This window comes from Nomascus leucogenys, chromosome 7b (assembly GCF_006542625.1).
Source record: "Nomascus leucogenys isolate Asia chromosome 7b, Asia_NLE_v1, whole genome shotgun sequence".
Taxonomy (NCBI): Eukaryota; Metazoa; Chordata; class Mammalia; order Primates; family Hylobatidae; genus Nomascus; species Nomascus leucogenys.
In genome coordinates, this window is record NC_044387.1 from 59,418,355 (window position 1) to 59,442,450 (window position 24,096).

The window sequence follows — 24,096 nt, forward strand, 5'->3', positions numbered from 1 at the left end:
TGGGCATCTAAACTCACAAAAAAGTCCAAGAAGCACAAGTGACAGAATGTAGTCGGAGCTCCTCCTCCTTCTACTGCCAGCTAAGGACTGAAGGCTGCTGGCCCTGGCCGTTGCCTAGTAACCACAAAGCCTCCTATGTCACCTGGTTGCCAGGAAACAACCAAGTCAGGCTAGTGGCTCACAATGGCCGACCCCACAGACCCACCCGATGGCTCACAATGCCCATCCCTGCTGCTGCCCACCTTGTGGCCACCCTGCCCCTCTGTGGTGACTGCACTATTCGTCCTGGGCTGCCTGAGCTTTCCAGTCCTGGGAAAAGTGCAGCGGGGTGGGGGTTGTTATTGGAAGTCACCCTGGGCAATGAACTCAGTAGAAAACCCTGGTTACTAATGTCACTTCCATTAGCATCTCTGTTTTCCTGAGTCTGGCAGCTTTCATTTGCTCACCAAATGTAGTTACACACAAATTTCAGACTGCTTTTGTAAGTAAATGCTTCTCTCCTGTCTTACAAGTGTTAGTTTTTGTCTTCAACTTGACCATAGCAACTCCTAGAGCCCTGGTCCCACTCCCGATAAAGCGCAATGACTGTGACTTGAATGAAACCCTAGGACACATCACACTTTCCCTTCCTTGTCTATGAAACAGGGACTGAACTCATCCTTCCGAGTTCTGAAATGCTAGGACCTACCAACTCTCTTTTCTCCCTCTGTTTCTTTCTTCCACGGCTGGGATTTTCAGATATTTCTTTTACTAACGGTGCATAAAGCATGTTTTTCTTACACAAAATTGAGAAGCACATAGTGGGATACCACTGTCCTCATTTGATGAATGTGAATAGTAACTATCTGGCAAGCCTGACAGTGTTCCAGCTGTGGTATACTAATTTAACCCCCAGAAACCCTTCCATTTTACAAATTTTACAGAATCAATCTAGTTGGAGAAGTTAAGTAGCTTCCCCAAGTTTCCATGCCTGCTCAAGATGGGGCCAGGATTTAATCCTGAGTCATCTTGATCCCCACAAGCCGATCGTGATTCTCAGAAAGTAAAGGTAGACGTCATGCTTGGAGGGGAAGTGACCTTGTAGATTAGTATTTTTTTTAAAGAATAACAGTTTTTTGATGTGGATTTTAAAATGCCTCCCCTTCATTCAACATTAAGTCTCTTATAAGTGCCAATACTGCATGTGTGAAACAGTCCCCACCCTCAGTGAGTTCAGGCAGATGAGCAAACAAAGGCTTAGAGGGTTCAATTGTCTGAGGCTACACTGCTGGACAGTGAATCAACCTGGAATGAAAACGCAGATCTATCTGACCCAAAATTAGATGTTGGGGTAGAGTTTGAATTTTATTATGGAGACGAGAGTCACTGAACCACACAGGGGTGAAGAGTCTCTATCCGATGTGCTTGCAGTGACGTCACTGCACGATGGAGAGGGCTTGATGAAAGCAATGGGGCTGATTAAGAGACCCTATGTGCACCTGGAGAACAGTGGGGCTAAAAAGGCAGCAGCAGTGACTGAAGTGGAAGGAAAAGTTTTGTGATCATTTGGGAGATAGAACAGGAAGTGCTTGGTGATGAGACGTGGAAGAAGAGGGGAAGGAAAAACAGACTGCTAAGGCCGTAGTTCGATGGACTGTGTAAATAGCAGAGATTCTCCCCTAGACAGAATGTAGGAAGAGGAAGAGGTGGGGGGAATGAGACAGTTTTGAACTCTTTAAGTGTCACATTGAACTGGAACCCTCTGGTTGAAAATTGGATATAAACCTCTGTAGGCTAAGTCCATTCTGTGACATCCCAACTCATGTTTTCAAAAGTAACACACACACAGTAACTCCAACCATTAAGGACATTTCCTAAAATTTACATACTAAGAATATGACAATTTTTTAGTGATTACTTTCTTAGGGAAACTTTGAATTTATGGTTGTAGCAAATGAGGTGTCACGTAAAATAAAACTGTTACATAAGAACAGCATTTAAATTCTATTGTCATAACAGCATATAGAAAACAATTGAAGCCATGGGTATGACCGTGATTGCTTGAAAAAGCTGTGTCTAATAAGGGGAAGGGTTTGGAGAGAAAGGAGGCTTGGGGAATAGGGAAGTGTATGTGGCATGAAGTAAAGCCTGCAAAAGTGAAAAGTGAGAGTCAAGGCACCTGAGTGTTCATCAGCAATGGCTGATCTGGTGAGTCTCATCGGAATGGAGGTGGTGTCTGCTTCTCATTTCTGTAATGACCTCACCTAGCACAGGGCCTGGTCAGTAGGTACTTTATACCTAATACCCCAATGAACAGAGTCATATTTTGCCAAGAAGGCAGAAAAGCCACAAATGCCATTGCCTGTGGCAACTCAGTGATTGGGGATGTGTGGGAGTAAGCTGAGCGTCAGCAGCTGGGAAAGAGTGAACCAGAGGTGAGAAAGTAAAGACATCAACTGAGGGCTTCTCCTCCTAAAAGTTTGGCTGAGAAGAGAGATGTGGGAATAGTTAAAGGGAGATATATGGTTAAGAAAGCTTTCATTCCCCTCCCCCCCGTAAAGATGAGTATACTTTTATGTTAAATGGTAAGAACCAATAAAGAAAACACGTTTACAATTGGAAGAGAGGGAGAATTAATAATGCATGATGCCCAAGAAGGCATAAGTTCGTGCAATCCAGAGTGAGGACAGATTAGCTTTGGACTGATACAAAATCAAGAAGGGAGAAAGCACTGTGTGACTAGAGACATTTCTTCTAAAGGAGAGGTTTCCAAAAAGCTCTTTTCAGGACCAGTTTCTCTCTGTTTGAATAGACTTGTCAGATAACTACTCTAGGAAAGAGGCAATTATGTATAGAGAAGCCTACACTTTAGAAAAGCTTGATACACCTTACAAACCCCAAATAATGTCTTTCCTCAACAGTGAGTAAATTGAAAAGCAATTTGAGCAAAAACCCGGAGGCTCAAATATAAATAGGTGCATCATAAAAGTTGAAGAGGGGGCTAATTAACTCCCTCAAAGAGTTAAAAGAAAAAGCAACAACTAGGGGAAGAGTGAAAAATAAGAATAAATGTATATGTAGTTGGAAAAAGTATGAATGTTTACAAATCCTGTGACCACAAAAGAGACCACAAAAGGGGCCACAGGGAGTGTTACCACAGCAAGAAAAGGGTTGCTTCAAAAAGCAGAGGAGGGGCGGTAATAAAGATTCCATTTAGTTGCAAAGATTTAAGTAAAGTTTGAGGACAGTTAGGTGACATGTTGAAATGTGGAAAACCACAGTGGAAGGGGAAAAGGCCCCATAAAGTTCAGTTTCAGCAACCAACATCGATGAAATCCTCAGGACCCAGTGACTGCATTCTACATAAATAATAATATTGGCTGAGGTCCCAGGAATGTCATTAGATACCATTTTGGATGATTCTTATGGACTTGAGGTGAAGTCCATTTTGTTCCAAATCAGTGCGTGCATTTAACGACAGACATACACAAAAATACGTATCCATGACCGTGAAACTCTTACTACTTTCCCTAGCTCACACTTTATCACATAATAATGAATTTCTTCTTTAAAAAAAAAAGGAGACCTAATTTTGGTCAGCTTTAATGTGATTCCTTGGTTAGGTGTGGTGGATCCTGCCTGTATTCCCAGCACTTCTGGAGGCTGAGACGGGCAGATCGCTTGAACCCAGGAGTTTGAGACTAGCCTGGGCAACATGGTGAAACCCTGCCTTTACAAAAAATACAAAAATTGTGCTGATGTGGTGGTGTGCACCTGTAGTCTCAACTCCTGTGGAGACCTGACAGAGACCCTGTCTCAAAGTAAGTAAAGAAATATGAGTCCTTATGACATTAGATAACTCAGACGTGGGTCTTTTTTTCGGTTCATTTATTCTCTTTTCCTCATTACTGTAATTTGACATGTAGCAACTGTACATAGTTATGGCATACAAAGTGATTTTGATATGTGTGTACAATGTAATAAATCAAGGAAATTAACATAACATCACCTCAAACGTTTATTATTTCTTCATAACAGGCATGCGCCACCATGCCCGGCTAATTTTTTTTTTTTTTTTTTTTTTTGTATTTTTGGTAGAGACAAGTTTCACCATGTTGCCCAGGCTAGTCTTGAACTCCTGAGCTCAAGCAATTCACCCTCCTCAGGGAGGCTGGGATTACAGGCATGAGCCACCTCATCTGGCCCAGTGTTGTTAACTACACTTACGTTGTTTGCTGACAGATCTCTGGAGCTTTTTCATCTTATGAAACTGAAACTCTATACTCATTGAATGACAACTCTCAGTTTCCCCCTCCCCTAGCCCCTGACAGCCCTCGTTCTACATTCTGTTTCCTTGAGTATGACTGTTGTAGGTATCTCAAGGAGGTGGGATCATCCAGTATTAGTCTTTTTGTGACTGGCTTATTTCACTTGGTATAGTGTGCTCCAGGTTTACCTATTTTGTAGTGCATGACAGAATCTCCTTTTTCAAGGCTGAATAATATTCTACTGTGTGTATATACCACCTACTTTGTAGCATATGACAGAATCTCCTAATATTCTACTGTTGGTATATATCACATTTTCTTTTTTTTAAATACTTTATTTGGCCAGGCACGGTGGCTCATGCCTGTAATCCCAGCACTTTGAGAGGACGAGGCGGGTGGATCACGAGGTCAGGAGATTGAGACTATCCTGGCTAACATGGTGAAACCCTGTCTCTACTAAAAATACAAAAAATTAGCCAGGCATGGAGGCAAGTGCCTGTAGTCCAAGCTACTCGGGAGGCTGAAGCAGGAGAATCACTTGAACCCAGGGGGTGTAGGTTGCAGTAAGCCGAGATCGTGCCGCTGCACTCCAGCCTGGGCGACAGAGTGAGACTCCATCTCAAAACAACAACAACAAAAACAAAACAAAAAACACTTTATTTTTTAAACTTTTATTATAGGTACAGGAGTATATTTTTAAACTTTTATTATAAACTTATAGGTATGACAGAATCTCCTTTTTCAAGGCTGAATAATATTCTACTGTGTGTACATACCACCTATTTTGTAGCATATGACAGAATCTCCTAATATTCTACTGTTCGTATATACCGCATTTTCTTTTCAAAAATATTTTTTAAACTTTGATCGATTATAGGTACAGGGGGACAATGAATGGTTTGTTACATGGGTGATGAGGACTACACTGTGATGTTTTCATTTTGCTCAAATTCCTATCTGAGGGATCTGAGGGATCATGCCTTACAAATCATAACTTCTCACCGGATGGGTTTTGTTTAACCCTACATATCGTGACTTACTTTTCAACCTGACTCTGGCATAGCATTACGAGACAAGGAAGAAAATAAAAATATTTTATCTTAAAACATGCTTCTTTGCCATATCTTGAAATGGCCCTGCAAAGCTGTCCTTTGTGGGGGATAATTTGCAACTGTAAAGAATCTCTATTAATGTAGCTAAATCTTTTTCTTCCAGCCCCTCCCAATCCTAAACAGATTAACTAGGATTCTAGCCCCTTTAAAAAATCTGAATAGGGGCTGGGCGTGGTGGCTCACGCTTGTAATCCCAGCACTTTGGGAGGCCGAGGCGGGCGGATCACGAGGTCAGGAGATCGAGACCACGGTGAAACCCCGTCTCTACTAAAAATACAAAAAATTAGCCGGGCGTGGTGGCGGGTGCCTGTAGTCCCAGCTACTCGGAGAGGCTGAGGCAGGAGAATGGCGTGAACCAGGAAGGAGGAGCTTGCAGTGAGGCGAGATCGCGCGACTGCACTCCAGCCTGGGTGACAGAGCGAGACTCCATCTCAAAAAAAAAAAAAAAAAAAAATCTGAATATGGGCTGGGCGGGGTGGCTCACGCCTGTAATCCCAGCACTTTGGGAGGCCGAGGTGGGTGGATCACGAGGTCAGGAGTTTGAGACCAGCTTGGCCCACATAGAGAAACCCCGTCTCTACTAAAAATACAAAAAATTAGCCGGGCATGTTGGCGGGTGCCTATAATCCCAGTTACTCAGGAGGCTGAGGCAGGAGAATTGCTTGTACTCAGGAGGCGGAGGTTGCAGTGAGCCGAGATCATGCCATTGCACTCCAGCCTGGCGACAGTGCAAGACTCCGTCTCAACAAAAATTCTGAATAGGAAACATTTGTCATCTATTGTCTCTAAAGGCAACCACTATAAGACTTCAAAAGAACCTTGGTCTCTGCAATCTTTTTTTTTTTTTTTTTCTGGAGTGAGGGATTACAGGCATCTACCGTCACACCTGGCTAATTTTTGTATTTTTAATAGAGATGGGATTTCACTATGTTGGCCAGGCTGGTCTCAAACACCTGACCTCAGGTGATCCACCTGCCTCAGCTTCCCTTAGTGCTGGGATTACAGGCACGAGCCAGTGTGCCTGGCTGGTCTCCACAATATTTTAACCTGAACATGTCTTTTCTATGATCCCAGTAATCCCAGGTCTTTAGACAGCTCAGCTGTTGTAACCAAGCGAGTTATAGAGAAACGCCACACTTTGAGACAAATTAAGGAGTCCTTTAATAGCCGGCAACCGAGAGGCAGCTAACGCTCAAAATTCTCTCGGCCCCGAGGAAGGGGCTAGTTTTGTTTTTATACCGTGGTCTAAATAGGGGAGGGGGAATTTTAACTGAGCCAGTTTTTACAGAAGCAGAACTGGCAAAAAGTTAAAAAAATTAATTGGTTACAAAGGCGGTTACAAAAAATAAACAGTTCCAGGTGCAGGGGCTTAAACTATCACAAAGAGATAAATACAGGGGTTTTGGGTTCCATCCACCACACGCGTCCCCAGGAGCTGCTAGTGCAGCTTGCCTCAATATCTTCTCTGTAGGTGCATTCCTGGACGTGCTGTGAGTCAGTTTACACTAGTTATGCCTTAAGGGAGCCTGCAAGTGAAGAAACTAAAATGGAGTCTGTCCGGCTCTCTCTCTGCTAGGAGAGAGTTACTCAGGTTAAACAAGGTAGGGTATCCCAAGCAAATTGTCAGCCAGTGTTGCAGGAATCAAAGGACCAAAGAGACCAAATGGGTGAAACAGGAGGATTTTATTAAGGTGTTCACTGACTCAGCGGATTTGCATCCAAAAGGCTGAGCCCTGAACAAAGACAGGGCTTGACCTTTATACATACAACTGAGGGGGTTGGCCATCTAGTTGCATGAAGCTTACAAGGCAGGCAAGCGGACTTACAGAGGCAGAACAAAGGCAGTTAATCATACAGTGACAGGTTTTGCAACTTGAGCAAAAAACAGGAACTTATCAAACTAAGGCAGGATTTACAGCTGGTACATGTCTTACCTGAGCATGTCTGATGACCTTGTTATGTTACACAGAGGAGAAACAGGAACTTTGTAAAGTAACCTTGAGTTTCACTAAGGAAGGGTTACTAAGAGGGGAGTGGGGAGCCGGGATAGGAGAAAAACCTGTTTTCTCATCCTGGCCCATAACTGGGAGGGGAGGGGGCTCTGGAGCACATCCTTTGAGGGCTCTGGTTTTGCAGATAGTTATCAAATCTTTGCCAGAGCTCTGCTGCCTATCACCAGGTCTTGGAGTGGGTCAGCCTAGCAAGAGAAAACTTGTTTTTCTCTTTTAAACCCTGCTTCACCAGAAAATGTTTAAATTTATCATAGCCTGGAAGCCCTCCTACCTTTGAGTTGTCCCGCCTTTCCGGACCAATCCAATGTATTTCTTTTTTTTTTTTTTTTTTTGAGACGGAGTCTCGCTCTGTCGCCCAGGCTGGAGTGCAGTGGCACGATCTCGGCCCACTGCAAGCTCCGCCTCCCGGGTTCACGCCATTCTTCTCCTGCCTCAGCCTCCCAAGTAGCTGAGACTACAGGCACCCGCCACGATGCCTGGCTAATTTTTTATACTGTTAGTAGAGACGGGGTTTCACTGTGTTAGCTGGGATCGTCTCGATCTCCTGACCTTGTGATCCACCTGCTTCCGCCCTCCAGAGTGCTGGGATTACAGGCGTGAGCCACCGCGCCCGGCCCAGTGTATTTCTTAAATGTATTTGATTGATGTCTCATTCCTTCCTGAAATGCACAAAACCAATCTGCGCCCTGACCACTTTGGGCACATGTTCTCAGGACCTCCTGAGGGCTGTGTCATGGTCCATGGTCACTCATATTATGCTCAGAATAAATCTCTTCAAATATTTTACAGAGTTTTGCTCTTTTTATTGACAATGAACTTGTGACATGGGGGTTTTTGTACACATTAATTCATCACCCAGGTATTAAGCTCGGTACTGATAAAAGAAAAACTTCAGCTGAATTAAATTTAAAAGAGTTTTTTAATTTTAATTTTTGTTTTTTTTAGAGACTGAGTCTCACTCCATCCCCCATGCTGGAGTGCAATGGGTCAGTCTCGGTTCACTGCAACTTCCACCTTCTGAGTTCAAGAGATTCTCCTGCCTCAGCCCCCCTAGTAGCTGGGATTACAGGCGCCTGCCACCACGCCCTGCCAATTTTTGTATTTTTAGTGGAGATGGGGTTTCGCCACGTTGGCCATGCTGGTCTCGAGCTCCTGACCTCAGGTGATCTGCCCACCTCGGCCTCCCGAATTGCTGGGATTACAGGCGTCTGGCCCAAATTTAAAGGAGTTTAATTGGACAATGAACAATTTGCGAATCGATCAGCCCACAGAATCACAGCAGTGCAGCTACATGGTGGAAAAAGATTTATAGACAAAAAAGGGGAAATGACATACAGAAATCGGCAGCGAGGTACAGAAACAGATGGATTGCTTACAGCTTAGCGTTTACTTTATTTGCACACAGTTTGAACACAGCAGTCTATGAGTGATTGAAGCATGGCTGCTAGGATTGGCCCAGACTCAGTTATTGTTACAGGTGCATACTCCTAAATGAGTTTTTAAATTTTGTCTGACTATTAAGCTAGGTTACAGTTCATCCACAAGGACTCAAATATAGAAGTATGGAGTCCTTCTCAGGCCATATTTAGTTTGCTATAACAATCCCCCTCCTCTTTTTTTTTTTTTTTTTTTTCCTGATGGAGTCTCACTCTGTTGCCCAGGCTGGAATGTAGTGGTGCGATCTCAGCTCACTGCAACCTCCGCCTCCTGGGTTCAAGTGATTCTCCTGCCTCAGCCTCCTGAGTAGCTAGGACTACAGGTGCGTGCCACCACGCCCAGCTAACTTTTTGTATTTTTAGTAGAAAAGGGGTTTCACTGTGTTAGTCAGGATGGTCTCGATCTCCTGACTTCATGATCCACCCGCCTCAGCCTCCCAAAGTGCTTGGGTTACAGGTGTAAGGCACCGCGCCTGGCCAATTTCCCCCTTTTGATAATTTTCTCAATGTGAGAGATTGACGAAAACATTAGTCATTGATGTCACTATTACCATCATAAATGTACTTATTTGGTCTTGAAACCCACTGGGAAACAGTAGAACAGCAGGTTTTGTGAGGAAGGAACAAGGACTGAGTGGAGGGTACCCCTTTAGGCTGGGATGTTCTGTTTACAGGAGAAAAACAAAACCTGGTGTGTTCTAGGATCTATGTTTCCTTAAAGTCTTAGTTTGATTATGTCACATTTAGCACGAGTGACTCCATTTTGTTTGGTTTGGTCTGTTGAGGCCTAGTGTATGAGCTCAGTCCAAAATAATGGCCTTCCTTAATTTTGTTTTAAAAATTCCCCCTTTTTTGGCCAGGTGACCAAAACTTAGGGCCTTATCGCCACTCTGTTATCATTTTGGGTTGTGGGTCTCAGCGTATCATTCATAGGTCATGGTGACCTCATGGTCACACATTTCTTTTAGCTTTTGTCATTCCAGTTGAAGAGAGACCATTTGATGTTTTAGAGCTGGCTGTGTACAAACATTAAAAACCTTTGAGAGAATATAGCACATCAAGGAGACTATTATGACTATCAGGAGGATAATACCAAGAATTTGGAGTACCCAGGGTCCCCATACACCAAACCTTAAAATTAAATAGAGAATGAGCTGGATGAAGAGTCTACTCTTCATCTTGACTAAGTAGTCTTTTCATTAATCCCCTACAATTGAATTTGTATTTGATGTATTTCTCCACAGGCCACAAGTGTCAACAGCTGCCCAGGTACTTTTCTGTTTCGTGAATTCTATTATTCAGCATAACTTTGATGAGAGAATTTAAAGTCTGTTGTATAATGATACCCTTTAAAGTAGACTCTGCTGGCCGGGCGCAGTGACTCATGCTTGTAATCCCAGCACTTTGGGAGGCCAAGGCGGGAGGATCACTTGAGGTCGGGAGTTTGAGAACAGCTTGGCCAACATGGTGAAACCCTGTCTCTACTAAAAATACAAATACTAGCTGGGCATGGTGGCACGTGCCTGTAATCCCAGCTACTCGGGAGGCTGAGGCAGGAGAATCGCTTGAACCCAGGAGGTGGAGGTTGCAGTGAGCTGAGATTGTGCCATTGCACTCCAGCCTGGGCCACAAGAGTGAAACTCCATCTCAAAAATAAATAAATAAATAAATAAAAATAAACTATTTCCTCAATGTGTAAGTCCGCATATTCAGTTGGGATTATTTTATCTTTTCCATGACGACTCATGGAATACAGAACCTTTAATAACAAAAGCTTTAAGGACTCAGGAAGGACAAGGCGGCCGTCCTGGTTCTCCATGAGTCCATGCTTAACACTGGACTTATGTGCTCTTAAATACTAGCTGCTTCTCCAATTTAGGTGCATAGCAGTGACAACTAATGGGTTATCGTAGGTAATTTGATTTAGACCATAAAGTTCATTCAAATTGTATATCTAAACAATTTTAATATTGGCCGATTTAGCATGATAATCTGGCAAAGTTTTTTGTATTTCATTAATTTTTGTTTTACTTGTGTTAGCAGTTTTATAAACCAGTCAGTTGTTTTCTTTCTTATTGAAGCAACAGGAATTCTTACCCAGTCCAATTCCTGGGGATTGTGGAATTCATGGGAAATTCTTACCTATGATATGATCTTTCAAAATTTATTTATTTTTACATGATATGATTTTAAAGTTACTAGGAACCTGTATTCAAGGGTGCTTTTCAGAGTCCTTTCCATCCTTTTATGAACCTTTTAAAAGACACCATATTCTAGGATTTCGCATGCTTGTGAAGTTTTCAGAAACTGCATCAGCCTTAAGCAATTAACTGTGGAAATGACTTTAAATAATTATAATTTTTATTTATTTTATTTTATTTTATTTTGAGATGGAGTCTCGCTCTGTCACCCAGGCTGGAGTGCAGTGGCGTGATTTCAGCTCACTGCAACCTCTGCCTCCCAGGTTCAAGCAATTCTCCTGCCTCAGCCTCCTGAGAAGCTGGGGTTACAGGTGTCCACCACCACACCTGGCTAATTTTTTTGCATTTTTAGTAGAGCGGGGTTTCACCATGTTGGCCATGCTGGTCTCGAACTCCTGACCTTGTGATCTGCCCACCTCGGCCTCCCAAAGTGCTAGGATTACAGGCGTGAGCCACTGCACCTGGCTGTTTTTTGCTTTTTTCAATCAATTTTATGGGCACCTCTGCTCCATAGAGTTTGACCTTATTTATTTGAACACAGATACTGAGAAGGGACAGAGGTTACCTGGACTACAAAATAATGCAGTGATTCTAGACCCAACAGGGAATCCTTCAATAGAGCATTATTGTTGTTGTTTGTTTTTTATTTTTATTTTTTTGGTGCTGTAGAATAAAATCCTTTGTACTTTTTTTTTTTTTTTTTTTTTTTTGAGACGGAATTTTGCTCGTTACCCAGGCTGGAGTGCAATGGCGCTATCTCAGCTCACTGCAACCTCTACCTCCCAGGTTCAACGATTCTCCTGCCTCAGCCTCCTGAGTAGCTGGGATTACAGGCATGCGCCACCACGCCAGGCTAATTTTGTATTTTTAGCAGAGACAGGATTTCTCCACGTTGGTCAGGCTGGTCTCAAACTCCCAACCTCAGGTGATCCACCCACCTCAGCCTCCCAAAATGCTGGTATTACAGCATTTTGGTGAGCCACTGTGCCTGGCCTTTTTTCTTATTTTTTTTTGAGATGGAGTCTCATTCTCTTGCCCAGGCTGGAGTGCAGTGGCGTGATCTCAGCTCACTGCAACCCCCACCTCCTAGGTTCAAGTGATTTTCTTGCCTCAGCCTCCCAAGTAGCTGGGATTACACGCGCATGCCACCATGCCTGGCTATTTTTTGTATTTTTAGTAGAGACAGGTTTTCGCAATGTTGGTCAGGCTGGTCTCAAACTCCTGACCTCTGGTGATCCACCCACCTCGGCCTCTCAAAGTGCTGGGATTATAGGCATGAGCCACCACGCCTGGCCTTAACTCAGTATCTTAGTCCATATGTCCTATAACAAAATACCACAGGCTGGGTGATTCATAAACAATAGAAATTTATTGGCCGAGCATCTCAGCCTCCCAAAGTGCTAGGATTACAGGCGTGAGCCACCGTACCCGGCTGGATTTACAGACTTTAAAATTATCTTTATTTTTCCAATTATAAAATTATTCACCCACTTAGAACAGAAAACATTATAGAAAAAGGAGGAAAAAAAGGTCTTCTGTACTTGGATGGGGCCAGGTTTGGGGCAAGGAACCGGCACTGTGGAGCTTGGTGCTTGCTCACAGGACCAGCAGGCTATGAGGCAACTGACATGCCCCAGGGAAAGTCATCTTGAGTTGCTTCTTGACAATGAGGGGGATACGGGTCCAAGCTGCAAACTTCTTAAGCCATTCTCTAAAACATCCACACTCCGGGACTGCTGAGAGAGAAAGAGAGAAGTTAGGAGGTACCAACTGGTGAGACACCACAGGGAGGAAGGGAGGGAGAGGTGAGGATGAGATCATTAGGAAGAGAAAAGAACTGGCACCAGAAGGGCCAAGAAGACCTGGAGAAAAACAGGGAGGTAACAAGAGCATCTTCGAAAAGGGAGATTGTCTGTTTACTCTGTTGATAGTTTCTTTTGCTGTGCAGGAGCTCCATTTAATTAGATCCCAATTGTCAACTTCTGTTTTGGTTGCATTTGCTTTTCAGAATTTAATCATAAATTCTTTGCATAGACCAGTGTCCAGTAGAGTATTTCCTATTTCCCAGGTTTTCTTCTAAGATTTTCATAGTTTGAGGTCTTACATTTAAGTCTTTAATTCATCTTGGGTTATTATTATTTTTTTAAGCAAAGCCTCACTCTGTTGCCCAGGCTGGAGTGCAGTGGCACGATCTCAGCTCACTACAGCCTTCATCCCCCTGAACTCATGCAATCTCCCATTCACCCTCCCGAATGGCTGGGACCACGGGCACATGCCACCATGCCTGGCTGATTTTTGTATTTTTTGTAGAGATAGGGATTTGCCATGTTGCCCAGGCTGGTCTTGAACTCCTGGGCTCAAGCAATCCACCCGCCTTGGCCTCCTGAAGTGCTGGGATTACAGGCCTGAGTCATCATGCCCAGCACATCTTGAGTTAATTTTTTTTTTTTTCAGGACAGAGTCTTGCTCTGTTGCCCAGGCTGGAGTGCAGTGGCATGATCTTGGCTCACTGCAACCTCCCACCTCCCGGGTTCAAGCAATTCTCACGCCTCAGCCTCCTGAGTAGCTGGGATTATAGGTGCAGAGATGGGGTTTCACCATGTTGGCCAGGCTAGTCTCGAACTCCTGACCTCTTGATACGCCTGCCTCGGCCTCCCAGTGCTGGGACTACAGGCGTGAGCCACTGCGCCTGGCCGAGTTAATTTTTGTATATGGTGAGAGGTACACATGGACATAAAGATGGAAATAATAGACACTGGAGACTCCAAAAGAAGAGAGGGTGGGAGGGGGGCCAGGGTTGAAAAACTACCTATTGGGTGCTATGTTCCAGTAGATTGGGTGACTCAAACCTCAGCATCACACAATATATCCATGTAACAACCCTGCACATGTACCCCTGGAATCTAAAAGAACAAGAGGGAGCCCCTGGTGCTAAAGGAGAACACAAAAAGGAAACAGGTAGTGGGGCGGGGCATGGTGGCTCACACCTGTAATCCCAGCACTTTGGGAGGCCAAGGCGGGCAGGTCACTTGAGACCAAGAGTTCAAGACCAGCCTGGGCAACATGGTAAAACCCTGTGTCTACTAAAAATGCAAAAATTAGCTGGGCATGTTGGCGAGTGCCTGTACTCCCAGCTACTCGGGAGGCTGAGGCAGGAGAATCACTTGAACCCGGGAGGCAGAGGTTGCACTGAGCCGAGATCGCACCACTGCACTCCTGCCTGGGTGACAGAGTGAGACCTTGTCTCAAAAAAGAAAAGAAAAGAAAAGAAATGAAAAAAAGGTAGGGGTAAGGGCAGTGGGCAGAGGTTTGACTGGGTATGGGGCTGCGGCAGGCAGTGAGGAGGTCGGGGGCAGCAGGCAGGACAGTACCTCACCTTTATCTTCTCAAGCCGTCGCTTTATGGCTCGACTGTTTTTATCTAGCTCCTCTAACATCTCAGAGGGGTTGAAGGAAAGCGGTTCCTCGTGGTCCACAAAGTTTTCCCAGCAGTCAGCAAACTCTGAGAGGGAAGAGGGAAACCAGCCAGGCCCCAGGGGCAGCAGCTGCAGTGCCAGGAGCTCTTGCTTCCTTTCCCCTCTCTTCTCTTCCTCTCCCTGGACATGGCTCTGTCCGGGGAATTCTCCCTCCCGGGTGGTGTCGGATCTTGGGCCTTGACTGAGCCACAATCCTTCCTTCCTGGCCTCCCACAGATCCCCGCCTCCGTTGCCCCCCCCCCCGCCTCCGTTGCCCCCCGCCCCCCGCCAACCTCCTCCAACCACCCCCCCGGCCCCCGCCAAGCCTGTGCCCCCGGGGATTTGCACTCTTGGAACTGCAAAGCCTCTTTCCTACCTGGGAAGCCCATGACCTCCACCGGGACCTGGGATCCACACAGAAGCCGCAGCCCCTCCTGCTGGTGCCTGCACCAGTGGCAGTACAGGCGGGAAGCGAAGATGCACAGGTTCAGATGGTCGTGAGCCTTGATGAAGTCAACCAGCTCCCAGGCACAGGAGGGGCAGGGGCTCCACGTGAGGTAACAGGTGATTTGGTAGCACTGCGTTTCGTCCAGTCCCATGGACTTGATCTTGTTAATAAAGCGAATTTCTGCATGTCGCTTTTTCTGGGTAGGGTCCCAAACAGAGAGAAGGGAGGTGAGAAGAGAGGGGCCAGGAGTCATGTGACTGGGGGCGGGGGCTGGGACAGGGGCGGGGATGGGGGGGCGGAGGGGTCTGTCCGGTGAACTTTCTAGTGCGTGGCCTGGCCTAGTGCAGGGCAAGCACCCGCTTCCTGCCTTCCCTGGTTTATACGGCCCTGCACTCACGCACCCGTGTGTTAATTCATCTGTCCCAGGACTTCCACAGCTTTCTCTAAATTGGACAAAGATCCCCGTGTCCAGAGGAGGAGACAACACCTCCACGCCCCAGTCCCGAAGCTCTGTGGACCCGGCCTTTGGACACCCGCCTGGGAGGCTGTGTCCAACCCCGGATGATCGTAAACAGCAGGTGAGAGCCGGGACGGGGGCGGGAGGGGGGGAGGCAGGGCAGGTCGGGGCTGGCAATAGAGCGGAGAGGACAGGGGTGTGATGGAGTTGCACTCAGACCGTGACACGGCACCTCGGCTTTCCCGAACTAGTGACTGAGCTGAGATCGGGAGAATGAGTAAATGAGAGGGGCAGAAGGAGCATTCCACAGAAGGGTTGGCCTCTTCAGAGGTCCGGGGACGGGAAGGAACGGGAGTGTCCTAGAGAAGCTTGGCCACTCAGACCCAGCTAAGCCAAAACCCAGGCAGGCACCAAGGGTTAGGAAAACACAGAGAGTGTTAAATCAAAAATTTAGAAATTCATAGGCAGGCATTTCATGTATTTTCTGCACACATCAGATGCGGTGAGCCCCTGCCGGCCCTGTGCCCAGAGAGCCCGTGTGGCACCTTGTTTTTAAAGTAGCCTCTGGTAGGCGTGGAGCCATTCTGCGGCGTCAGCTGGTAACACAAGAGGGCCTTCCTCGGGTAGTAAGGCTTTGTGACGCGGCGCTTGTTGTTAAACTGTAACCTGAATGTTTTGGCTGTTAGCAGAGCCATTGTGTTTCTGTGCAACAGAAAGGGGAAAACCAAAGATGAAGGGAGCGTCCTCTGGAGTCACCCCAGGCTCAAGCCACTTTTCAAACCCAACTCTTTTTTGTTTTTTAAGACAGAGTCTCGCTCTGTCACCCAGGCTGGAGTGCAGTGGCGCGATCTTGGCTCACTGCAACCTCCGCCTTCCGAGTTCAAGTGATTCTCCTGCCTCAGCCTCCCAAGTAGCTGGGATTACAGATGCCCACCACCACACGTGGCTAATTTTTGTATTTTTAGTACAGACGGGGTTTCACCATGTTGGCCAGGCTGGTCTCGAACTCCTGAACTGAGGTGATCCACCCACCTTGGTCTCCCAAAGTGTTGGGATTACAGGCGTGAGCCCCTGCGCCCAGCCAAACCCAACTCTTTCTGTTCACTTGGGCCCCTCCCCCTTGGTGAGGGAGGGTCTCCCCTTTAGTTGTGGCCAGGAGGACTGCAGTGGAGCAGGGGGAGGAAGGGCTGGCAGGAGGGGAGTGCCCCCTCCCACCTTGTCTGCTACCTCCATCCTCCCATCTGGGAGGGCACCCGCTGCTGCCCACAGCTGAGGCTCTTTGCATGGGGATACCCCGACCTCGTCACTATTCTTCCTGGGTTGGGTGGGGATCCCCTGCCTGAGAACTGTGGGTGTGCCTTTCTGGCTGCCCTGGGCTCAGACCTGCTCTGAGCTGCTCACATGCCTCTGGCCCGAGTCCCAGATCCCTCTTTCCAGCTGCAGTTGGACACCCCCGCCTTGAGGTCCACAGGCCTCTCGACCCCTACATGTCCAATACCAGAACCCTTCTCCTTGGGGAGTGACGGGGTGGAAACTGGGGCTTCCTCTAGCACTGTGCTCTTTGCTCAGGTGTGTGTTTGACAAGTTTGTCTGCACAAAACGCAGAGTTGAGTGAACAGAAAAGCTGTTGTCACCAAGGGAGTGTTGTGACAGATTTTTGGCTGAAGGAATTACACAGATTTTGCTCTCCTGAATTCTGATTACATTCTACAGAGGATTCAATTTTGGATTTTGCTTTTTTTTTTTTGAGAGAGAGTCTCGCTCTGTTGCCCAGGCTGGAGTGCAATGGTCCAGTCTCAGCTCACTGCAAGCTCCACCTACCAGGTTCAAGTGATTCTCCCGGGTTCAAGCAATTCTCCCGCCTCAACCTCCCAAGTAGCTGGAATTACAGGCACCTTCCTTCATGCCTGGCTAATTTTTGTATTTTTGTAGAGATGGAGTTTTACCATGTTGGCCAGGCTGGTCTTGAACTCCTTTGACCTCAGGTGATCCACCCACCTCGGCCTCCCAAAGTGCTGGGATTATAGGCGTGAGCCACCGTGCCCTGCCAGGATTGTGACCCATTCGCTCACTTCCTGTCTCCCTGAGGGCCTGAGCTCCCTTTCTTTGGCCTCTCTGATTGGTGGTTGCCCTTCTACTTTCTATTCTGCTTTCTGGAAAACCCCTGAGCATTTCAAGCCTCCAAGTCCTGAGAATTTCTGCAGCTTTCCCAAGCAGGAAGACCGGGGAGAGGAGAAGAGAAGGAGATGCTGGCAAGGGCAGCAGGGCCGGGTTGACCTCTCCCAGCTCGGGGCCCCAGCTCTGGTCTTTCCAGGGGTGGATCTCCCATCCTCCCAGTATTTCTGCCACCCATCCTCTAGCCCATTAAAAATAAGAAAAGTGAATAAAATGCTCCACTTCAAAATAAGAGCTCTTAATATTTCAGTTCGATTAATTCCTGGCATTTTACCTATTCATGTTATTTTACTTTTTTTTTTTAGTTTTAGTAGATAAGGGGTCTCCCTATGTTGCCCAGGCTGGTTTGGAACTCCTGGCCTTTAGTGATGACCCTCCCCTCTCAGCTTCCCAAAGTGCGGGGATTACAGGCATGAGCCATTTTGCCTGGCCAGGCTGGAGAATGGCATGAACCCAAGAGGTGGAGCTTGTGGTGAGCCGAGATTGCGCTCCAGCCTGGGCAACAGACTGAGACTTCCCTTCTCAAAAAAACAAAATGAAACAAAAAATCAGGGTAGCACTTCCATCCCCAGGCTCAAGCCACTTTTCTAAGTGCTAAGACGATCTGAGCTCATGTGAGGTAACCTGCCCAGGCCATGGAGCTGGGCCTCTTTCCCGGCCAGCCCTGTCCAGCCTCTGCATCCCGGGCCCCGCAGGAGGGAGCCGTTGGAGATCAGGTTCTCTTCTTACTAAATTTTAAAATAAAAGCATTTCTCCTGATCATTGAGTTTTTCCCTATATTCCATGTTACCGATGTCGTTATAAACGGTGAATGCTGATCGTGGAGGAGGAGCGTGTGTTCAGGGTCGTCTGCGTCCTCCTCTGCCCACAGTGGAGACATCCCTGAAGAGATGATTTGCCTTGTGCTTCAGAGACCATTCCCTCCCCACACCCTCTCCTAAGACTTTGTATTGAAACAAAGTAAATCTTACACAAAGTTCATCAAAGCGCTGTGAACAAAATTCCAGATTGCTCCCATCATCCTTTAGTTCAGTTCTCCCAGTTCCAGAGCCCAGGAATGGCAGGAAGCACACAGAGAGAGCACCCTCCCAAGGTGGGGAGCAGTAGCCCAGCCATGTCTTTTAGGGGAGAGTCTCAGCAGGGGGCTTGGGCTGGTGCAGGCTGGGGAGGTGGCCCATTCAGAAGCAGCAGTGGGGCGACCACACAGCAGGGCAAAGAGCCTGGGTGGGAGTGGGATCGGCAGGGGAGCCAGAGGGGAAGGAGCCCAGGGCTGGGGATGGGGCAGCGGGAGGCCAGGGCTGAGGCCCAGAAGGGCTGCTGGGCAGGAAGCGGCAGCAGAGGGCCCAGTGGACAGTGCGGGCAGCAGTACCTGATCTGTGCTTCTGGCCACAGCTTCCTTGGCAGACTTGCCCCTGCTTGTCTGGGGCATTAAGTTTCACTTTTGGCAGCTCTCCAAAAGTCACAAAAAGTCACCTCCCAGGGCTTGATGAGGGTGGCTCCACCCTCTTCCTTTTGGGGGACTGGAGTGGGAGGGCCCTGGGGTGCTTCAGATCCCTCAGGCTCCTTTCTTTCTCTACTTTCCTCAGGCTTGGCAAGGAAAGTCTGATGGAGACAGCTCACCTCCCATCCTCCCATCCCCAATTCCCTCTCCAGGTACAGCCAGACCCAACTTCCTCCCCAAGTATAGTTTACAGAAGAACAAAGGCCAGATGCAGTGGCTCACACCTGTAATCCCAACACTTTGGGAGGCTGAGGCGGGCAAATCACGAGGTAAGGAGATGAAGACCATCCTGGCCAACATGGTGAAACCCCATCTCTACTAAAATACAAAAAATTAGCCAGGTGTGGTGGCCTGCACCCGTAGTTCCAGCTATTTGGGAGGCTGAGGCAGGGAAATCACTTGAACCTTGGAGGCAGAGGTTGCACTGAGCCAAGATCACACCACTGCACTCCACCCTGGCAACAGAACGAGACCCTGTCTCAAAAAATAAATAAATAAATAAATAAATAAATAAATAAATAAATAAATAAATGAAAGAAAAAAGAAAGGAATTGATGGCTGGTCACGGTGCCTGTTATCCCAGCACTTTGGGAGGCTGAGGCAGGTGAATCACCTGAGGTCAGGAGTTCAAAATCAACCTGGCCAACTGCACTCCAGCCTGGGCAATAAGAACAAAACTCCATCTCAAAAACTAAACTAAACTAAAATAAATGAAAGGAATAGCCACAGAGAGGAACAGGGATCCAGACCAGGGCTGACACCATAGACCAGATGCCACTCCCATGGTGGACAGGACAGGCTGCAGCCCCCTCCCCACCACCCCACTGGTCTTTGTCATTCAGCCTCCTGGCAGGACCCTGAGGCTGATGTGAAATGAGCACTGGGGTCAGGCTCAGGACTGCATCTCCAGCGGATCCAGTGCCCATTACCTAACCCAGTCCCCAGATAGCACTGGGAGGGGAGGACAGTGATCCTGAAGTCAGAGGAGGTCCCAAGCACAGAGAGGCTAAGATACTGTCCCCAGGTCACACAGCAAATCAACAGCAGAGCTGTAGTGCTGGCCAGGACTTCCTGTGTCCCTTCTCCCCCACAGCTAGCTACTTTGAGGTTCTTCATTGCTCCATGGAAAGGAGCAGGAGAGGAGACACGAGGGAGGGGACTTAGTGCTCCTAAAGGGCCTCCCAGGTCAGAGATGAAGGACCTGGACTTCACATTTGCATTCTGGAACCTGTGTCCTCGTCTTCGTGCATATCAACCAACACCCTTCAGATCATAAACACCAAAGAGCCAGGCCAGGTGCTATGGCTCATGCCTGTAATCCCAGCACTTTGGGAGGCTCAGGCAGGCTGATGACCTGAGGTCAGGAGTTCGAGACCAGCCTGGGCAACATGGCAAAACCTCGTCTCTACTAAAAATACAAAAATTAGCCAGGCGTGATGGCGGGCATCTGTAATCCCAGCTACTCAGGAGTCTGAAGCAGGGGACTCATTTGAACCTGGGAGGCAGAGGTTGCAGCGAGCCGAGATTGTGCCACTGCGCTCTAGCCTGGTGGACAAGAACGAGACTCTGTCTAAAAGAAAAAGAAAAACAAAAGAGCCCCTAGGAAAGTTGAATCCCAAGGGCGAGGACTAGGGGCAGTCACTTTGGAGTCTAGGTTCCACACCAAGGAGTCCCACCGAACCTTGCCCAGCTTGTCCCTCCGTATCCTCCCGCCCTGCACACCCCGACCGCCCCCTAGACTCTGCATGGCCCCTGGGGACACAGGAGCTTGGGTGGGAATTTAGAAGGTTCCTGGGAATGGTATCCCTTCCACCCTATCTGTCCTAATGTTGGGGCTACAGTCCATGGAAGATTCCAGAATGAGCGGGGTCCTGCCAGGAGAGATATCAGATCTGCACAGTGTAGTGCTGGTTAATCACAGAGCTGAGTCTCCCAGGCTGAGAAGCAGGGAGGATGGAAAGGAAGGCGGAACCCTTTCCTGGTCCTTCCCGCAGGCAGCATTCCCACTGCTCCTCCAGAGAACTCCTGCAGCAGAGACCCTGAGGTGTCTAGGACGGGCCTGTGCTTAGGTGTTGTCTCCAGGAGGAGGGGAGGATTGGCCTGGCCACTGTGGCCTGTGTTTGTTGCTGGAAAAGGGGACCCGATCCGGACCCCAAGAATGGGTTCTTGGATCTCTCACAGGAAAGAACTCAAGGTGAGCCACAGGGTGTGGTGAAGTTGTGATCATTTATTAGAAGCTCCTGCACTACAGACTAGGGAGGCCTCAGAAGGCAGAAGGAAGAACGTCCCATCTTTGTTTTAAGCTTTTTGTTTTTTTTTTTTTTTTTTTTGAGACGAAGTCTCGCTCTGTCACCCAGGATGTGGTGCAATGGCGTGATCTCGGCTCACTTCAACCTCTGCCTCCCAGGTTTAAGAAATTCTCCTGCCTCAGACTCCCGAGTAGCTGGGATCACAGGTGTGCAGCACCACACCCGGCTAATTTCTGTATTTTTAGTAGAGAGGGGATTTCACCATATTGGCCAGGCTGGTTTCAAACTTCTGACTCCTGATCCGCCCACCTCAGCCTCCCAAAGTGCTGGGATTACAGATGTGAGCCACCACTCCCGGCCTACATCTCCCCTTTATAAGGACACCAGATTTATTGGATTAGGAACTACCCCGATGACCTCATCCACTGTGCCTGGCCTAAACTCTCCTTATATTGGAGTCTTACCAATGTAAAACCTAAGCCATGTCTACATGCAAGCGAGCTGACAGTGTGACAAAATTTATTACTTTGTTGATTTAAAGAAAGTTATCCAGGGCCTGGCATGGTGGCTCACACCTGTAATCCCAGCTCTTTGGGAGTTCGAGGTCAGCCTGGCCAACATGGTGAAACCCCGTCTCTACTAAAATTGCAAAAATTAGCTGGGCGTGGTGGTGGCGCACCTGTAATCCCAGCTACTCGGGAGGCTGAGGCAGGAGAATCCCTTGAACCCAGGAGGCAGAGGTTGCAGCGAGCCTAGATCCTGCCACTGCACTCCAGCCTGGGCAACAGAGCGAGACTCAAAAAAAAAAAAAAAAGATATCAATGAGATATGCATATCTTATTTAAAGTGTATGATTTTTAAACCATGGTCTTTTGGTTTAGTTTTAAGAACAATAGATTGGGCCGGGCACGGTGGCTCATGGCTGTAATCCCAGCAGTTTGGGAGGCCGAGGCGGGCTGATCACCTGAGGTCGGGAGTTTGAGACCAGCCTGGACCAACATGGAGAAACCCCATCTCTACTAAAAATACAAAAATTAGCCAGGCGTGGTGGTGCATGCCTATAATCCCAGCTACTCGGGAGGCTGAGGCAGGAGAATCGCTTGAACCCAGGAGGCAGATATTGCAGTGAGCTGAGATCAAGCCATTGCACTCCAGCCTGGGAGACAGAGCAAAACTCCATCTCCAAAAAACAAACAAACAAAACAAAAACAACAACAACAACAACAAAAACTCCATCTCAAAAAACAAAAAACAAAACAATAGTTTGAATAATCCCTATAATGTTTGAAGATGTTACAGGCTGGAGTCGCAGAAAATATCTTGGCATGCCTTTGAACTTTGATTTCATTTGTAATTCAGTTTTTTGGGGTTTTTTTGTTTTTTTTTGAGACAGAGTCTCACTCTGTCACCCAGGCTGGAGTGCAGTGGCATGATCTTGGCTCACTGCAGCCTCCGCCTCCCGGGTTCCAGCAATTCTCTTGCCTCAGCCTACCGAGTAGCTGGGACTACAAGCGCCCACCACCACACCCAGCTAATTTTTGTATTTTTAGTAGAGATGGAGTTTCACCATGTTGGCCAGGCTGGTCTCAAACTCGTGACCTCAGGTGATCCACCTGCTTTAGCTTCCCACAGTGCTGGGATTATAGGCGTGAGCCACCGCGCCTTGCCTGTTGCTCAGTTTATCTAGGTAATTTAGTTTGACATCAAATACACAAAAGCACAATAAACGCAAGCACTGATGGGAAATAAAGTAGGTGTTTACCAGGAAGGATGATAGCTTTCTCCAAATGAGGGGGAATCACCTCTTCCAAACTTGTCGAGGTCCAGACCTCACAGCCCAGATCAACGGGAAGAAAATAACCCTCCTAACAGAAAATCTCCCAAACAGGAAGGGGAAGACCCCTTCCCAACCTTATCCCAAATGAAACAGAATGCAAACCCAGTTCTGGAGTTTTGTCCAAGAAAGATCTGCCAGGGGGCACAAGAGGTTACCAGTGTGGGTACCTCCCTCCTTCGTTCTGTGGGCTGCTGAGTCCCCTGGAGGGAAGTGAGAATTGGATTCCACTTCTGACCCCATGTATGTAGAAGTCAAAATAAAACTATGGAGAGAAATTTCTAAATTTAATGTTTTATTTGGGAAGAAGAATTGCAATTCAATGTGTACATGAAGAACAAAGGGAAGGTTAAAGATTTTACAAAAAGGAGAAATATTTCTGTTCCTCTTTTCAGACAGTTCATGGGCCCTAGGAAGGGTTGGGAGCTGGCAGGTTCCATTGATGAGGCACTGTGGTAGGCATCGTGAGTCCCAGAGTTGCAGCAATTTATCTCAGAAGCTATAAGTAAAGCTGGTTTCAGGGTACAGTGAGCAGTTTCAGCCATCAGGCTTCTGGAAGCGATGTTCTGTAGCCCGATCGGTTTCCCCTCCTGGCTCCTGGCCTCTGTTTGAGTTGGGCATGACTAGAATGACCCAATACTTACCATCAGTTTTTTACAAAAGGTGTTTCTCAAAACTGAACTTTCACACTTATGTGTATTTCTACTACCTATTTATATCAGTTCAATGACAAGATATAGGTACGATGAGGAGATGGAAGGAGCCAGGCTAGGGGCCCCCAGGATGGGAGGAAGGAGACTGGGGGTTGGATGGAGGTTGCTCTGGAGGCAGAAAGCAGCCTCTCACAGGCAGGGTCAGGAAAGTGGGGAGGAGGCAGTGAGGTGGGGGCCACTGAGGGGAGGTACTCAGGGCAGGAGCAGCTCAGAAGGCCCAGGCAGGGGTGAATCTGATCCAGGACAGAGGGAAGGCA

The 24,096-nt window shown here is 47.5% G+C and overlaps 1 protein-coding gene across 3 annotated transcripts; it reads right to left on the bottom strand.

Moving 5' to 3' along the window:
- Positions 1-12,358: 12,358 nt before the first annotated feature.
- LOC115835901 (DNA dC->dU-editing enzyme APOBEC-3H) lies at positions 12,359-16,139 on the bottom strand. Of its 3 annotated transcripts, none has more exons than XM_030815212.1 (4): positions 15,913-16,139; positions 14,839-15,106; positions 14,385-14,509; positions 12,359-12,741 (listed from the first exon to the last, which is right to left on the bottom strand). In XM_030815212.1, the coding sequence occupies exons 1-4, from the start codon at positions 16,060-16,062 to the stop codon at positions 12,652-12,654; spliced, it is 633 nt and encodes a 210-aa protein (XP_030671072.1). In that variant the 5' UTR covers positions 16,063-16,139; the 3' UTR covers positions 12,359-12,651. The 3 variants fall into 3 exon arrangements, with proteins under 3 accessions (XP_030671072.1, XP_030671071.1, XP_030671073.1); XM_030815211.1 differs by having other exon boundaries at positions 12,359-12,744; XM_030815213.1 differs by lacking the exon at positions 12,359-12,741 and adding an exon at positions 13,852-13,911.
- Between the last annotated feature and the right edge of the window lie 7,957 nt (positions 16,140-24,096).

Bases quoted from the DNA above. Each gene is read 5' to 3' on its own strand.
- LOC115835901 (XM_030815211.1), bottom strand. From the start codon at position 16,062: ATGGCTCTGCTAACAGCCAAAACATTCAGGTTACAGTTTAACAACAAG. The intron at 15,107-15,912 runs GTGCCACACGGG...GACCCTACCCAG, and splicing joins GAGGCTACTTTAAAAACAAG to AAAAAGCGACATGCAGAAAT. The intron at 14,510-14,838 runs GTAGGAAAGAGG...CTTCCCTCTCAG, and splicing joins GGAGGTCATGGGCTTCCCAG to AGTTTGCTGACTGCTGGGAA.